We start from the raw sequence: 19003 nt of genomic DNA on the forward strand, positions 1-19003 counted from the left end.
GCAGATGAACAAATGATAAAGCTCAGGTTGCTGAATATGCGATCCCTTTCTTCAAAAGCACTTATTGTTAATTGATATGATTACAGACCATAACCTAGATGTGCTGTGTTTGACGGAAACTTGGGTAAAACCAGACAATTACGTTACTTTAAATGAGTCCTGCTTTAAATGAGGATTACTGCTATAAACACGAGGCTGGTTTAAAAGGAAAAGGGGGAGGTATTGCTGTAATTTATAGTAATATCTTCAGTATTACTCAGAAGTCTAGTTTCAAATATAATTATTTTGAAGTGATGGTGCTTTCTCTAATGTTATCTAGCGTAAGTGATAAATCATGTTTGACATTTGTGCTGGCTACTGTATACAGGCCACCAAGGCACCATACAGATTTTATCAAAGAATTTGCTGATTTTTCTATCAGAGTTAGTACTGGCTGCAGATAAAGTCCTAATTGTTGGTGATTTTAATATCCATGTAGATAATGAAAAGACACATTGGGATTAGCATTTACAGACAATCTAAACTCTACTGGAGTTAGACAACACGTGTCAGGAACTACTCATTGTCATAATCATACTTTAAATCTAATATTGTCACTTGGAATCAATGCTGATGCCATTGAAATTCTGCAGCAGAGCGATGACATCTCAGATCATTATTTAATCTCATTTATACTTAATTTAGCCAAGGTTGCAAAGCCGACTCTGTGTTATAAATATGGTAGAACTATCACTTCTGCCATTAAAGATTGCTTTATAAATAATTTTCCTGATCAGTTTCATCTCGTCAGCATCCCAGATAGCTTAGAAGAACTCGATGTTGCTACAGAAATGATTGACTCTCTCTTTTCCAGCACTTTAGACACAGTTGCTCCATTGCGCTTAAAGAAGATTAAAGGAAATAGTCCAACGCTGTGGTACAACAAGAGAGCAGCCAGAAAACATTTACAACATTTACAGATTTTTTTTTTACAACAGCTACTAGGCTGACCAAAGTGCTTTACAGAACAACCAGATTAAAAGAAAAGAATACCTACATAACAACACATAAAACACAAATAAGAGCAGCAAAGCTAAGAGCTATTAAAGCTAAGAAGCTAAGAGCTATTCAGCCTCGTCGTTTACTATGGCATCAATTGATACTCAATATTAATGAAATGACCTCTGCAAAAACAAAGTTATAACTGCTGCGTATTTCCTGAACACCTCAATACTGGTCTGTGCTCTGTATCTGCTTATTTAGTTCATTTAGTTTATTGAGTTTATTTAACCCATTGCAACTTATTGGAACTGTGAACTAGGGTAACTCACTCACCTTATGTTGTTCTAAAGGCTCATTACCTTCTTTTTACGGAACACACACACACAGAGAAAAAAAGTCCTGCTCCCATTTAATGTCAGAGAATGGTGGATTTTTTTTATTTGATTTTTAAAGCCGATGCAAATCTGTCGTAAAATAGGCCTATTATATACTGAAGTCAATGCATTATTCTTTCCTTTTTGTATGTGTTTAAAATATTTAATTTACAACTAATTATATTGATTTATATCTTAATTTATTAATATTATTCTTTTTTTAAAGGGGTCATATAATGGTACATGCACTTTTACAAGTTGATTGTACTGAAATGTGTGTTGGCAGTGCCTGTACACAACCATCATAAAATGATAAAAATCCATCCAGTGTTTTTTTTTTAATCTCCTTATATGTTTTCCAATCTCTCAAATCAAGCCGTTCGACCTAGTGACGTCACACGGTCGGACGCCCCTCCCACGATTGTTGATTGACAGCAGCATTTCAACACAGTCCCGCCCCCAATCGTGAGCGAGCTGTCTGTCATCATAGTCCGCGCGTCATTAGCTATGTTTCCAACCACACTTTTTTATCCGAATTAAGTGATATCGAATGAAAAATGCCTTATGGAAACAGTAAAATTCGATTGAATTTCATGAATATCGACTCAAATGAAATTATGCGATAAACGCTGATGGAAACGTTATTTGCCGAATAAATAATGAATTGCGATTAAGTTTTAGGTCATTTTATGGTTGCAACCCGCCACAAAACATAGAAGAAGAAGTTTTAGTTCATTTCCGCTCAGTATTTCAGCTCTGTTTGCACCTCTTATATACTGCCTATGGTTTGCACACATTTCGGGTGTCAAAAAAGACAGAAGTGGACAAACAAGGAGACCAGATACTTTTTAAATTTAATTTACCAGAAAAATAAAACGGCTATTTTAGATAGCAAAAATCTAAGAAATGTCATAATAGTCAAATAATGTCGGTATCAGCTAGCACATAAGCACTATCAGAGTCCTGCAACGGGACGGGTAACCGCATAAAAAGTGGCTAAAACGGGTGGATTGTGACGGGGATGCGGGCGGATAATGAACTCCTTGCGGGCAGGTAGCGGATGAACAATATGTGCAATATTTGTATGTCTAAATTACCATTACACATACGCAAATATGTGTTTTAGTCAGGCCATTTTGCCGTAACCCGACCGACCCTGTCAATTTAGGGCCGACCCAATTAATTTTGACTTGCCGGTTGTAAACTTGCGTTAAGACCGAACGAGTTTTTTTTTGTTTTACTCTTCAAACAACTAATGCAAATGCAATAAAATGATATTAATTATATTTTAGTAGGCTAAGTATTGTGTATATAAATTGCCCATATATAGGCCTACATACAAACGTAGGCTACGCTCTTTCTTTTAAATAATAACCCGTGGCGTCAGATTAAGGGCTGTAGCCTATATGCGAAATGAAACCGAAATTGCAACACTCAGGGCCACGAACCTACAATTAAAAAATAATATATATTTTTTTCAATTTCATGTTGATTATATGAAAAGTGAAAAGCATGAATAAGATAAGATGATCCCGAATATCGGGAGACAAATGGTGTGGGCAGACATGATTTTGACCACTTTATTAAGTTTGTTTTTGTAAAAAGCCTTTCTTTAAAGTGAATTTCGTTTTGTATTAATTGTATCTTAATTTTAATCAATGTTTCATCAACCAATGAATATTTGATATTATTACGGGTCGGATCTGGTGCTGAACTTTGCGGGTACGGGCAGGGGCGGGTCTCACTCTCCAAAAATGGACCCGTGCAGGACTCTAAGCACTATTAAAACTTGTGCAATATTGATCATTTGTTGGTAGATGGTGCGATCCATTGTCTAGCAAAACTTTGTTCGCAAATGTTTGCTTGAATGTTGTGCGATTCAGTGCGAAAATGAATGGAAACACCTTACATTGTCTCAAATCAATTCGATATACCAATTTGATCGCAAAACAGCATGTGACGTCATTACGCACAGGTTTTTATTCGCTTTAAAGCCGTTGGATGGAAACACACTTTCACCAGCTTTATTCGCATGAGTTTTTTTTACCGAACTTCAGATAATTCGATTGACAAGTGGGTGGAAACTTAGCTATTGTTGATACTCACTGGAGCACTGTCTATGAGCAGAATGGAAAAAAGGATCGGTACCAACTATTCGTGTTCCTGCTGCACCTCCAGAAGAAGAAGTGAGTGTAACGTTTTATTAACCTTTATATTAATCTTTATATTAATCTTTGCAAATCGCTAGCTGCACGCTTCACGATGAATGCGGCTATTTTTACACTCATGTTTTCTATGTACGACGTTCTCAATATAATTCATAATCCCACGTTTATAATGAACAATGCATTATGGTTATTGTGTTATTGTGTTGACAAGGTTATTGTGTTATTGTTATTGTGTTGCACGCACAGAACAGAGGGGTGGGGTGAGCAAAGCTCATTATCATTTAAAGACACATGCACTTAAAGCAGCATTATGCAGCTTTGCCGATTTCGCTTTTTGCTCGCGGGTTTCTCTATAGAGCTCCCCCTACAGCTTCGGAATAAATATTTGACAACACTGTCGTCAAAACTCGTTGGCGACTCGCCCCCCTACCATCTTCTCCCGCTGGTCCTGTGCATTTGTTTTCAAAGAAGCCGGCGAACGCACGGAGCCATGTCCACTGAGGTATGTATGATACACAGAAGGCCAGCATATACATGTTTAAATAGTGTATGTGTGCAGTGCCGTAAAGCAATTCGTTACATCGTGAGACCTAATATCACGCCGCCGGCCCAAAGTTGCAAGTGTGGTTTTTCCGCTCACAGGCACTCGGGGGGTGCGAGAAGACCACCATTCAACCCGAAAACAGTCATATAACCATTCCAATGACTCCGAAGCTGTTCGGTTAAGATAAAAAAGTTACTTAGTTCACCTTTAAACGGCTTGCTGAAAACAGAGCTGTTTTTGACCAGGTAAAATGAGTGTTTTCTTACAATACTAATGAGAATTTTTAATTAAAGTATATTACAAACTTTTAATTTAGACCCTAAAGAATCATATTAGCTTGTACAAAAATGGCATTATATGACCCCTTTAAACTTACTGGGCGAGGGCGACCATATAGACTATGACAGCCGTCATTTACCCTGCCATACCCAGCTGATGCACAGCGTGAATTTACTAGGGCTGTGAAACGATTAATCACATTCAAAATAAAAGTTTGTGTTTGCATAATATATGTGTGTGTACTGTGCATAATTATTTTGGATATATAAATATATCGATGTGTATATTTATATATACAAAATATTAATTTTATATTATAGGCCGGGGTGGCTTAGCGCGAAGGACAAAATGTAAACATAATGGGCAATATATCATGTCACCAAAAAATATCGAGGCCATATGCATACACAATTTATTCACTCACTGCCTATGGCTGTAGGTTGACATGATGCCATGCACAGTGTTCAGTGATATGCTTAGAATATGCGAGGCAGTGAAAAAGCATCTTAGAACCAGGGTTCACAAGACCAAGAGTGGGTGCCCTGGAGGCTGACCAGGCCGGGGTGGCTTAGGTAGTAAGAGTAAGCCTCCAGGGCGGTACCAATGTTACAGGGAACCAGATAGGCACAGGCAGCTCGGGGAGCCAGCAGTTTGAGGAGCCAGGAAGGACCGGCCTCCATGGCCTTGTCTGGGAGAGCGGGTGGATCTGGGACTGCCTCCGTGGCCGTGCCTTGGAGAGCGGGCGGCTTTGGGAGGAAATATGGCTGTGTGTGCTGTCCACACACACACAAAATAGCAGTAGCCATGATGGGTCAGCGCTGCACTCTCTGGGCTGGGCTCTGGGCCTAGATCGGGCTCTGGGGCTGGAGCGGACACAGGACTGGGCTCAGGGGCTGGAGCCATCACTGGAGCGGACTCAGCGACTGGAGCGGGCTCATGGGCTGGTGCACCAACTTAAATGGAAATTATCACCTCTTCGATCCCACCAGGGCATATAGGCAGGCTCTGGAATTTCGCTCACTGGAACGGACTGGGGAATTTCACTCAGTGGAACAGACGGGAATTTCATTCACTGGAACGGATTCGGGAACTTCATTCAATGGAACGGATTTGGGAATTTTTAACACTAGAACCAGCTCGGGAAGTTTTCTCACTGGAACAGACTCGGAAATTTGTTTCACTGGAACAGACTCAGGAACATTACTCACTGGAACGGATTCGGGGATACCACTCAGTGGAAGCATTGTGACCATTTGCATTGGCAATGCTGCAGTCTTTGGACTTGGAGGCACTGTGACCATTTTTATTGGCAGTGCTGTTAAATCCCTAAAGTATGGGACTTCCATTCTGTCATGGTTAGGTGGCTGTAATGTAAGTGCACAATGATGAAGATTATCTGAGCGAGCAAACGATTCTTTAATAAATAAATCCAAATGGAAAAAGTAAACTCAGAGAAGGGGTATCACAACCATGTAACGGACATTAAATAACAAAAACAATTGAAGACAAGGAACAGACTGAAACTGAGGGCTTAAATACATGGAAGACAAGGTAGCTAATTAGCAAGACACACCTGAACAGATTGCACTCAAATCAAGCAGAAAGCACAGACAAACAGGCAGGGAACGGAGGAGAACTGAACTAATTAACAAACTAGATTAATAAAGAAACTCAGATAAGAAGACTACAGAAAACCTAGGAAAATCAAACACAATTTCATATTTATTCATATATTATGTATGTTATATTAACTTTTGACTTTTGATTGGTGAGGAATCTATGTAAAAACAGAAATAACACATGCTTTTTGCTATGTACACCATTATATTAAATATTCTACAGTTGTAGTATTCTTCCATTTCCTACTTTTTATTCAAACAGTTTGCTAATAGTTTCTGGTAGTGAATGTGAAGTAACATGTAATAAGTAATAAGCCTACAATTTTATCATGATAAAACATACTAAAGTTTGTCCTTAGATCATATCAGGCTCTCAGCATATGACTGATACGTGGTGTGAAAGAGGAGGGGTTTTTTTCTGACACAGTGAGTCAGAGGAAATTGGCCACATCTGCAGTTGCTTTCTCTGAGCACAGGTGCATTTCTTCTCTTGCTCTATAATCCCTGTATCCTTAACGCTATTTTTCCATCATGGACTGTGCTTTTGCCAACCTAGATGCTGCTGGTTTTCTACAGATTTGGCAACACTTTGATGCTGATGGTGAGAATGTAATATCATTTCAATTCTGCTCTCAGATGTGATATTTACATATATTCTGAGTATTGTGTTTAGATTTAAGTATGGTCTCTATCTGTATCTGTTCATACAATTTCATTGATAAATACTTTTCTGCAGATAATGGCTACATTGAAGGGAAAGAGTTGGATGACTTTTTCCTGCTCATGCTGAAGAAATTAGGGCCAGAGGTATGTAAAAAAAAAAAAAAAAAAAAAAAAAAAAAATACTTTATATAATGGTTAACAGTAGTTTGTGCACATTTAAATAAGATAGCTATACAAATAGATGAGAAAGTTTATTGACAATTACTTATAAATCTAAATGTACATAAATTAATAATCTTTTGTAAATCAATGTTTGCTAATTTCATTAATGAAATTTATCATAAAGTGTGTCCAATACATTTTGGACACCGGTATAATTGTTGTTTTTGATGACACAGGTGTTATTGATTACATTGCTGACATTTATGGAAGAACAACAAACATACTATTTTTGTAAATTAGGTCATCAGTTTTCTCTGGCTGTTTACACACTAGAATCTGTCCTCTCTTTTCTAAAGGAAGCTGACATAATAAAGTCAACAGCCATTTAACATCTGCTGATTTATTTTAAAATCGTTGTGGTACTAGAAATGGTCATTTTGTTTTATTTTGATGGTCAATGCCACAGTTTATCACAGTTATAGTAACAGTAACGGTACTATTTATGTTATTTTTTATAGAAACTATATGTGGTAAGCAGGACGAGGCCGAGGGCTGTGAGAACAGCTGTGGCCGGTGGCGTGACTAATGATGAGCGACACCTGCGCGACGCCCTTGGCCTCGTCCTGCTCGCCACACTATAGTAATCATAGTATAAAAAATGTACGCACATGTACACTTGTGACTGAAATGTTTTGATCTCAGATTGGCACTCAGAAATTCAAATAACTTCTGAGGAAATCAAACAACACTTAATTTTTCAGGAAACTGTGGTTAGACACATAAGATAAAAATACATGTTCTGTGTTTTCTTCTGATTCTAAAACCCACTTCTGTCGTTAGATCTACAATGATCGTGTATATGATCCACAAATGTTTCGTAGGATAACTTTTGACTAAATGTACAGTGTTACATTGTTTTTACACAATAGTAGTTCTGAAGTTGATATTGCTAAATTTGTACACTCAGTGACTAAGCGTTATATTGATGTAAGCAAGCAGGCTTTTATAAATAAATGATGAGCCAGATGTTCACTGTGTACCAGCATATCTTAAGGGCATCTCTATTGGTGCACAGGTGTACCAATCTAATGGCTTTGCTGAGTGATGTTGGTGAGCTTAATGAGAGGTAAATTATGGAAATGTGGTCATGGTAACCAGTTTGTTTTCTCTACTCTCCTTAGGAAAAGATAACAAAGGGAAGCGTGCAGCAGATAAAGAAGAGGTTTATGTCTGCCTATGATGTCACATCAGATGGACGCCTGCAGATCGAGGAAGTACATCACATTTTTTTTTACATTTCCCTTAATTTTATTTAATTTATTTTTTGTAGTGTTTAGTCCTATATAGAAGTAAAAACTGATATTTAAAAATGAAATAATTTTTAATAATTTGACAATAATTAATTGTCAATAATTAATAATAATAAACAATAATTTGATGGAACTGGTAAAAATTAAGCATGAAAGAGAATAATAAAAACCCATAGTGTTTTTAAACACATGCCTTACATTCTGGCTACTCCTCTATAATTAGTCTTTCTGTGTGAAAAGAAAAACAAACAAACCGCTGAATTACTTTCTGCATGTATTGATGGCAGAGGTTTGCTGCAGCTGTTATCTAGCTGCTTTATGGCTTCCGGCTGTTTCCAGCACGGTTGCACTAGTCAGATCAATGACATTAAAATTATTTGCTTTGTCATGTAAATGGTTGTTTTGCTTCCTTTACATATTTGTGCAATAGATTTGTAAGTAAAGTGAGGCTGGGGATGGTTGAAACACTGGATTAGATATAACTATTTCCAGCTGTCAGAGACGAGCTAAAACTACAAGTGCTATAATGTGATGGACAGAACCACATTGTTACTGAAATCAAATGTGTAGTTTCATAAGCACATTATAGATTTTGCAATTTAACAACTGATTCTTAGGTGATAGCCATTTTCATTTGCCACTGTTTCACCATGTAAGTATGGGCTGTAAAGCTGTACACTACTAATGGCTAGTCCACCCCCCAAAAATTAATCATTCACTGCCTCTTATGTTGTTCTAACCTGTATGACTTTTTCTTCAGTGGAACACAAAAGATGTTTGGTAAGATAATAAAGGTTTTTATTTTTTTATTTTTTTATACTTAATTATGTCTTTCCATTCCTAATAAATAATTCAAATAAAATTATTTAAACATCAAATAATAATATAAAAATAATAAATAAATAAATAAATAAATAAAATAAGTAGCTAGATAAATTAAAATGGAGGATTATATGAAAAAAGTAATTCATGTAATATATATTCCTTTATTTTATAACATATTCTTTGATTTTAGAGGTGCCCATGTCTTTTTAAACTGTATACTTTTGCTCTTCATTTTATATGTTATTGTCTCCATTGAATGTACTTTAGAACCTAGATCTAACCTAGATCTTTAGCCTGGGAAAACCCAGACAACTTTCGGCAAATTTAGATTTGCTCTGCAAGTAGTCTGGCAAAGAGCTCATTCAAGCCCATTTCTAGCCTCGTTCACACCGCCAGCGACTTTGTCGCTGTATGTCCCTAGTCTCACGGCGCTGATCCACTTGTCCTTGCGACACTTCTGTCGCGCCGCTCTCCACTATATTCCTATGGGTGACGTCAAGCGACTTTGACGCGCCCGCAAAGCATTCCGGGAAGGCGGGGGGGGGGGGGGGGGGGGAGGGGGGGGGATAATCTTATCCTTTATATATTATTCATTCGTTCTATTAAATTATACTCTATACTCTGTTAATTTTTCTAACTTTAATCATAAAGCACAATATCGTGAATTATAATATCGTGAACAATTGAATATCGTCTAAAGTTTTTAATTGAATCTTTTAAATAACTTCTTATTTGAAAATAGTTTCCTATAAACAATACATATTTTTCCCCTTTTTTCTCAAATGTCCCCATCGCGTTGTCTCCATAAATTTGATTTAATAAGATGATAAGAATCTAATAAGCCCTTTGCTAGCCCAAACCTTACATCATCAAAAGTATTTGGTTTAAAATCTGGATCTTTTGCCATTTCTCTTATGAACCCTAATACTCACCACTTTACATATTCTTTTCCAACATTTTAAAAGGTTACAATTATTCATATTTTTCTTTCCCCCACAGAATATTAATGTAGCCTACTAATGGCATCAAGCATTTGGCAATGCTAGACCCCATTACTCAGGGGGGCATGGATTTCTATTATTTTGAAGGTACCCCCGGGCGCCGCCATTGGCTAGCGGACCCCCACCTGCTGTTAGCATCCCATTGACTCCCATTCATTTTGGCGTCACTTTGACAGCGACTAACTTCACATCTGAGGCGTTAAAGACTCCATTTGTCCATTATTTATTTCTAAAGAAACACGAAAATGTATAAAAGGCTTCATTACCTTGTAGCTTACATTATGGCCCCATAGAAGCAATTTTTGTAAAAATAGGCTAACGATTGCAATGCTGTGCAGTTGGATGCGATCGGATACGTGATCATACAAAAGGAATATCTTTCAGGACACAGGACATTATTACAGAATGTATAGGGCCTAATTATATGAACGCGTTACCACCGCATTAGCACCAATTTTTTTTTTTTTTTTTTTTTGATAATAATTGCACAACCTATTCGATATTCTATAGTAATTCTATAATTAAATAAACTAATCGAATATTCAAAAATCGTGACTCATCTCTGCATGTAATCTCTTGTTTTTCCCCCCAAATCTTCACTCACGTCTCGATTTTCGAAGGGGATTAGGCCTATAAACATTTCTTCCTAGGTTCGCTTTTAATTAGGCCTATTCATATTCTTTACTGTGGTAAAGTAGAAAAACGTTGTAGGACAGATAGCCTACATTTTTACTTGCACATCAGATTCATTTTAACAGTTTGTGCTTGTTATTATTAGACATGTAGGCTAAGGCGCGTCAAGTTTATTTGTAAAGCGTGTTTCACACACGCAGGTGATTTTTATTTTCGCTTTCTCTGGCAGCGCAATATCAAACATAGCTTAAATGTCTTGCCCTTGTGGAAAACATGAAGATATCAGAAAATAGATCGATGGTCTTTCCTCCTCGTGGCTTCATGTGGAATAGCCTAAATTCCTTTGTGTGGAATTTATTAAACGAACTTAAAAAAAAAAAATAGATTTAACTTTATTATATTATTTAAGTTTCCAATATTTACTGATATTTATTTCAATGCTTTACAGGCTTTAGTGTGTTGCTTCTTTGACGGAATTGTTTAAATAAACACTTTTTTGCTACATTTTTATTTCAATTTTCAAAACAACCCCCCAACCTTATTTCAGTTTGGTTCCATATAATATTATATTTCTTTTTAAAATCCTTTTGTAATTTACCCCCTATTTCCATAGCTTCTGTCTTATTAAAAATTAATTTTTATCCTGACAAATCTCCAAATAACTCTATCTCTTCTAACACCTAAGGATAATTATGTTTCTCTGTTAAACATCTGTTAAAAACAAGATCACGTCATCTGCATACAATGCAAGTTTATGTTCCCCATCCTTGATTTTAAGACCTTTTATGAATTAATTTGTATACTCTGTGCTAAGGGCTCTATACAAAAAGCAAATATCTGGGGTGACAAGGGATCCCCTTTTTTTGTCCCTCTCATTAATGCAAATTTCTCTGAAAGAACCCCTCCCTCATAATTACAGTCTCACATAAACAACTAATAAAACAAACTCCTGACTATGCAAATTCAAGATTTACATATTCACTCCAAATAATGGACATCCAACTGTGGCATCATTCACAAGTTTAATACAAGTTTAATAAGCTTAATATTGTCCAACATTTCTTTTGATTTTGGACAAAGGGGTCTCCAAATTCTCAATGCATTTGCTCCCCTGTAAGAATTGGTGGTTTTTAACTGTAGAAATAATTTGTCTTTCCTCCCCTTAAAACTTTTACAAAACAAGAAAAAAGAGAGAATGAGAGAAAAACTGGGGGAGAGAGGGAAAGAGATGTAGCAAATTAGCTCAAAAGGGAAATATGAATAATTAATAATAACATGCTATAATTAATTGTAAATATTTAGATTAAAGGATTAAAGCAGTGGTTCTTAACCATTTTACTCCAAAGCCCCGCTCCTCTCTGAATCAATACTACAAGCCCCCCCCCCCCCCCCCCCCCCCCCAACAAAATAAATTCAATATAGATTTAAACCAAAAATATCACTGCAGACATTCTTTACAACTTAAAAATGTACTCACGTGTGCTCAAAAATGTGCTCAGTTATACAGTAAATTAAACAAATAAGCACAAGTCAACCTGCCATACCAAACAAGACCACAGGGAGACGCCAAAGGACTGCATATAGTTACCATACGGATCATTCAGATTTAATAATAATAAATAATAATAATAAACTCACCAAAATACAAATAAAAAATAAAAACATTCTGAATGTTGAAACGCGATCTAAAGGTGGGTCGATGTCATCAGTGAACAGAACAATCTCTGGCAGAACAAGTATTGTGTCTATGTTTGGAGCGTCTGATGCCCATGCGTACATAAACACCACTGATCAGGGGCGTAAATTTCATCTAAATGTTGGGGGGGACAATTAACATAACTTTCCTCAACAGCAATTTTTGAAAGGGACACCAATAATACAGGCAAAATTGTACTTTCACAGAGGAAAGCCTTACTACTAGTATTAGTGTAGCTAGCATGGAGACCATGCCATTATCCTTCTTCTCAAAGTTTCTCTCTGGTTCATTGAAAAAGCTGACTAAATTGACCAAAATATTCCTCATTGGTGTGCGAAATTGACAAAAAATGATCTCTATATTTTCAGGGATTTTATCGATAACGATAATTAGACAATATTTTGCTGAGTGTGTTATTGTGCTGGTAACTTGGCATGTTTAGGACTGCCATTGACAGCTGACTCCTAAAGTTTTTGATTTTCTTATATTCTGTGTGGCGGTCAGTTTTTACCTTTATAAATGTATTTTTAAACCTAATTATATGCATGCATCATCTTTTGTGTCAATTTCATACATTTAATTAAATTTAATTATAATAATAAGACACAATAGGGCTGTTACCAATCAAATTAAATAAGTATCAACAAAATCTTTGCAATGGAGAGGAAACACAGAAGCTGCATTTGAAATGGCATTTAGATGCTTTTACACAGACATAAATAATGTTTTGTTTAAAACATAAAACGTTGAATATTGATATATAAAATGATTTAAACCATGAAAAGATCATTTAAATGTGAAATTAAAACCGCCAGTAGGTGGCAGAAATTCATTGTTAATGAGTGAGTCATTGAGATTCAACTGATTCGTTCAAAAAGCTGATTCATAATTCAGTAAGGAAATACCTCGTGTGTTTCTCAGAGACGCAAATACAGTGCTTTGGCTTAGTTTTCAACTATTTTCGTTGGCGAAATAGAGTTAAAACAGGCAATATGGTGTCTAAAAGTAAACTTTTCATTTATCAATTTATTAAATCACATTTATTATCATGTTAATATCTGGAGAAAAACTGCACTCTTTGTGTGATATTATATTAGAATAACTATATTAAATGATATAAACTGACTAAATCACACAGTGAAAGCGTGAAAATCTAAATGCGCACCCGCACTTGTCTAACAGTTAATCTACAAGACTAACGTTACACATAGTGTATGCGTACACTTTATGGGTGTGTGTGAGGGAACGGTTTTAAACAATCGCGGTAAACGCACAGACTGTATAAAACAAGGTTATAATCGCCAACATAGCGAGGCGGACTACATCGGTGACAAAAGTACATTGGTTATGAAAATTTAAAATTGTCATGATTTATTAATGACGCAGCATAATCTGTATTAAAGAAAAAATACCCCCCCCCCGCGATTTCCGCCTATGCCACTGATCCTCATAAACTTCTTCAAAACACGCTTCTTCTGTGAGCTTCCGTTATAAAACACTCACAACTATGTGAATATAAACTGTGTTCATGCAGAAATATTATGGTATAACGAGGTGATGCTTTGATAATATTTTTAATGTAACTTATTAATAATAAAATCAATTAATTATATTAAATATATAAATTAAGTTGTCTCACAGCCCCCAGGTTGAGAACCACTAGTTTAAATCAACGAGCATTAAGTTGTGTCGTCAGCAAATCCTTTCCCATCGTGTTTTTGATCAGCGCAGTCGGGGGAGAGCAACTGCGCCTGACTGCACAATCCGACATAGCCGCCGAGAGTTTTTTGACAAAGGTCAGTATGACATCAAAGTATGAAGGTAAAAGTAGCAAAACTCGAGAGCACGTAGATGTGAATTTGAGAACTTGTACAATAAATATTCGTACTTGTACGCGAACATTTATACTCACAGCTTCAATGTGAAAACCTGTAAAATAAAAATCTGAAGTTGAATGTTGAAATTTGCACTCGCAGACAATAGTCACAAACCTGTATTCTGAATTTGAAGCTGCAGACAAGTAGTCACAAATGTGTAAAATGCCATTCACAGAAATACAATGACAGACACAAACTTGTAATATATATTTGCATTTAATCTTACATTCACATTTGCAGTACAACCTCAATTAGGCACTTGCAACTTCTCAAATCTGTCACTGCAATTTCAAATGTCGCTCCTTGACTTTAGCTACTCTTTCCACGATATATTAGGTGCAAAACTAACTTGTGCACTTGAAACTCAGTGGCGGCGAGAGAGAAAGGGGGGCAGGAGCAGGGTTGTTCAAAGGAGCCGTTTTATTGGTTGGTGCCTCGCCAATGAAATGGGACTTCTATTGTACGCGAAGATGTCACGAAACCCGCTCTGAAAAGCTAACATATGGTGTTTCCTGAGTTTGGTATTTTAATACCACTGTCTTAATTAAACGCTCATATTCTGTGCTCATCTGCTTTTCTGTAGTATGCATTATTATTACTGAGTTTGATAATATCATTTATTTCTTTTAATATCAGTCTAATGCATTAAGCCATGTTAGCATTTCAGAGCGCCCCGAGGACACGGGTTTCATGACATCATCGCATACAATAGAAGTCCCTTTTCAAATTCGAAATTTGAAATTGCAGTGACAGATTTGAGAAGTTGCAAGTGCATAATTGAGGTTGTACTGCGAAGAATAAATACAAATATATATTACAAATTTGTGTCTGTCATTGTATTTCTGTGAATGGCATTTTACACATTTGTGACTACATGTCTGCAGCTTCAAATTCAGAATACAGGTTTGTGACCATTGTCTGCGAGTGCGAATTTCAACATTCAACTTCAGATTTTTACAGGTTTTCACATGGGAGCTGTGAGTGTAAATGTTCACGTACAAGTACGAATATTTATTGTGCAAGTTCTCAAATTTACATCTATGTGCTCTTGAGTTTTGCTACTCTTTTACCTTCATATCAAAGCCAGTCGGACTAGACTCGGACACATTTCCAATCGGCATGCATTTCGCGGTGATCACCAGTGATCATTTCTGCGCAGATTTTGCTAATCTCAAATGAGCCTAATGTGTTTGCTGCTATGACCAATGTCTACTGACTAGCCAATAAAAATGCAACATGAAATAGCGTAGGTATTGATCAATGCGACATGACACTAAAACTATACTTACCACAAGTCCCATTTACAAAATTTGCATGCCTTATAGCTATTTCTTCTCTCTTTTCTCCTCCATGTCCATATTCTCCTTTTTTTTCAGTGCACATAAAAACCACAATTGCCAAAGTGCGATTCATCTTGCTCTATTTGTTTACCTCTAGCGCATGCTGATGACATTTTATTCTTCTATACTAACTTGAGTCGTAGGTAGCCTACGATTTTGTAGGTGTCATCATCGTACAGTCTTAAAACTGATAAATGCTGCCTTCGGACGCATTCCAAGGTCTGAATGGATCAAGGCATGTCCGAATGCAATGTTAGTTTCACTTCCTGTCTCCTGAAATATCTTCATCTGATCGATTTTTGAAGGCAGCATAGATGTATCCTTCACTGCCTTTGATATCCCACAATTCTGTGCTTTCCATTCTGTGACAGTTGAGCTAGAAAAATAAAGATGACGTCTGAAAGTTGCGGCTGGTCATCAGTTTGTGTAAATGTACATTTTTGATCAACGTTTGCCACCTATGATGTCATTTCTAAACTGTTATGCTGCCTCAGAACTCTGTCCGAAATCAGTTTTGTGAGGTACCTTTGTGCGCAGACGCTGCCTGCAAAGTCATTACCAGATAGGGCAGCGGATGTTTGGATGTTTAAAAAACGCAGAACTGGCCCCAAACCAGACCCAATTTTGTCCACCTGCCCAAGCCAATTTTTATCGGCACAAATTCAAAACCGCACAACCTGGCAGCACCAGGGAATCTATGTATTTTATTTCTATGGCTTTCTCTGCGCAATGTAATCCCCCATTTGCCAGCAATCCTATGAGAATGCAGAACAATGATGACAACAGAGAATAGGCGCCAAAGCTGTTGTGGATCTCCGCTTACCCGAAACCCTCCATAACTGGCACAGAATCACAGATTTAAAGAAAGTTACAGTCGTTTGGCAAATAAATAAATGACAGACAGTTACATATGTATTACTAACATTTTATTGTGAATAGTAATTAATTAGCGAGTCCACAAACCCATTCTCTCAGTTGGCTTGGTATGCAGAGCATTCAAAGCTTATGGACTGCACGCCCCTAATTTTGAATCTGTGTATGTTTGTGTGTAGTCTTGTTTTCCCCTTCCAGGCAACACTAAACAAAGAGGGCATTTACTCATAAAATATTAGGACAGAGGATCATTCAGGAAAATACTACAAAAAGGCAAGGGTATTGGTAATAAATAACCTGATGATAAAACTGGTAAAAAACAAAAACAAAAAACAAAACAAAGAGGGACCTGAGCCATATCAAGAGACCAAAATATCATAGACTTGGGTCAGTAAGAAACCACCTAGCATCCACCTAGAGCACTCTAGTTACCGTATCTAACACTAGCATATGGGCAAAAACATTGGTATTACATCTGCCTTGCATTAAGGAAGTAATTCACTTTTATGAGTGGTGGCATAATTGATTTCAGTATGATTAAACCTCTTTATTAGCTGGTACTAAACAGTAAACATGTCATTTGTGTGTGTGCGTGTGCGTGCGTGTGCGTGCGTGTGCATGCATGTATACTAGATGGCAAATATGATCCTGCCCGAGGATGAGAACTTCCTTCTTATCTTTCGTAGAGAGGCTCTATTAGACAACAGTGTGGAGTTTATGAAGGTAACCTTTCACTTCACATAATCTCACTCTCATTTCACTTTTCCATTTTTAAAAAAGTTTCCACATTTCCCATGATAGATCTGGAGGAAACATGATGCTGACAGCAGTGGTTACATATCAGCTGTGGAGCTCAGGGTAAATGCACACATATGACTCACAGCGAGATTTATATTCCAAGCGTAATTAGAGGGTTGGTCCACCACTTTTTGCCAGGGTCGATATTGTCCCCACCATTTTTTGGGGGGAAAAATTTTGCAGCACGGATACCTAATGGAAATGAAACATATCCAGTTGACGTTTATTTGTCTTAAATAAGAGGTGATCTGGCACTTTAATGTGTTGTTTTTGAAATCATGCTGAGTGTTCGTTGCCAATGTTATCAGTGGCAGTGGAACTTCCTCTTTTGGCTCATGCAGTCTTCACACAGATGAGCGCGTCAATCTATCACTTAATGCCATTGTGGAGACTCAATTCTTTCCAGAGAAATCACAAAACAAAATGTACACAAATGTTTTCCTGCACTTGATATACAATCATTGATGAGACCTTTTATGAAAGAATTGATTTGTATAAAACTATATGAGGGCAGATTAGAATACGGAATATCTAACACTTAACAAAAGTTCTACCACCAGACCATTAGGTTATATGAATCCTGGTTGCGGATCTATGTATTTATTCACTTACATGAAGAATCTCGGGATACATTGTTTTATAGTAGATACTGTAATACTGTTTCAATACTCTCACAAAGCACCAAGCACCAAATTGATTACAGAAATGTGACAACATTTTAATCATAGATTATCAATAGATTTCACAATATAATGATCAATTATGTTATTTACGTAGAAGTTTTTTCTCAATGTGCAAAACGGTACACACGGGAAGTTTTTTTTTTCTTCAAAAGTCACTTTAGGTGCTCTGTACTATTCTCATCACATTTTCATAAAAATATTTCAATCACTTCTTTCTCTTACCTTCTCTTTTCTGTTTTGTTTCAGCCTAATCATCATAATTTTAAAGATAAAATGCCTCTTTTTCATGACAGGGTTTCTTGAAGGACCTGTTTGAGCAGCACAAAAAGAATATTTCCTCAAACAAGTTGGAAGAATACACAGATGCCATGGTAACCATGCACCATGCATTTATTTTAGTTGTATAAACCTAAACTTTTCAACTATCCATATCTATCCATGCTTCTTAAAATGAGCTCATGTTTCATGTTAGTCTCGGTTTCAATATGTTTTTGGTTGCCAATTGAAATAATCGAATGCAAAAAATAATACACATGCATTCAAAATAGGCAGTTAAAAACAATGTTAAAACAACCGCTTTAGAGATTTCTTTAGGGGTAGTTTCTCCCAAGCATTGAGTGAATTAATCAATAAACCTAATTGTAAAGGACATTTAACCTTTAAAACACATAGCTTGACAAATTCAATATACCCTCTTTATATTTAAGCACTGAATATTTAAACTGAAAATAAAATCACAATTTCATTATTTAAAAATCAGTATATCACGACTGGCAAGCAAGGAAGAGGAGATAAGGTTCTGTTTGCAGCTTCACACTTTATTTACAAAAGAAAACAAAGAAAGGTAATTCACACACAAAAAAATGCAACAGCTTTACAATTAACATGTAAATACAATACAGGACACGGAACTGAGAAAAATAAGGGTCAAGACAAGTCACCTTTATTTATAGTGTGTTTAAATACAGATTGTTTCAAAGCAGCTTTACAGTGATAACAGGAAAATAATGCAACAAAGTTTGTTTCGGCTGTACAGCAGCTCAAGAAGAAAATAGTTTATTTGTCCAGCTTAAGTAAGTTAAGTGTTGATTTATTTTGGTTGTAAAAATCATTAGTTTTTAATTTAGTTCAGTTATCTATACAGCAGCTCTGGAGAAAAAGGTGATGTCATTGTCCA

The 19003-nt window shown here is 36.5% G+C and overlaps 1 protein-coding gene across 7 annotated transcripts in view; it reads left to right on the top strand.

Annotated features, from left to right (window-relative positions):
* The window catches only part of scgn (secretagogin, EF-hand calcium binding protein), a 46984-nt gene that overhangs the window by 3410 nt on the left and 24571 nt on the right, over positions 1–19003 (top strand). For 3 of the 7 annotated variants that reach the window (XM_084089822.1, XM_084089823.1, XM_084089825.1), the window contains 6 exons: positions 6522–6566; positions 6702–6772; positions 7972–8064; positions 16979–17068; positions 17147–17203; positions 18120–18197. In XM_084089822.1, coding sequence (XP_083945948.1) covers positions 6522–6566; positions 6702–6772; positions 7972–8064; positions 16979–17068; positions 17147–17203; positions 18120–18197 — 434 coding nt within the window. Of the gene's footprint in view, positions 1–3709; positions 6567–6701; positions 6773–7971; positions 8065–16978; positions 17069–17146; positions 17204–18119; positions 18198–19003 lie in introns of those variants that run through there. The other 4 variants (XM_084089827.1, XM_084089824.1, XM_084089826.1 and 1 more) reach the window with 4 other exon arrangements.

This window comes from Abramis brama (genome assembly GCF_963993115.1).
Source record: "Abramis brama genome assembly, chromosome: 17".
Classification (NCBI taxonomy): Eukaryota; Metazoa; Chordata; class Actinopteri; order Cypriniformes; family Leuciscidae; genus Abramis; species Abramis brama.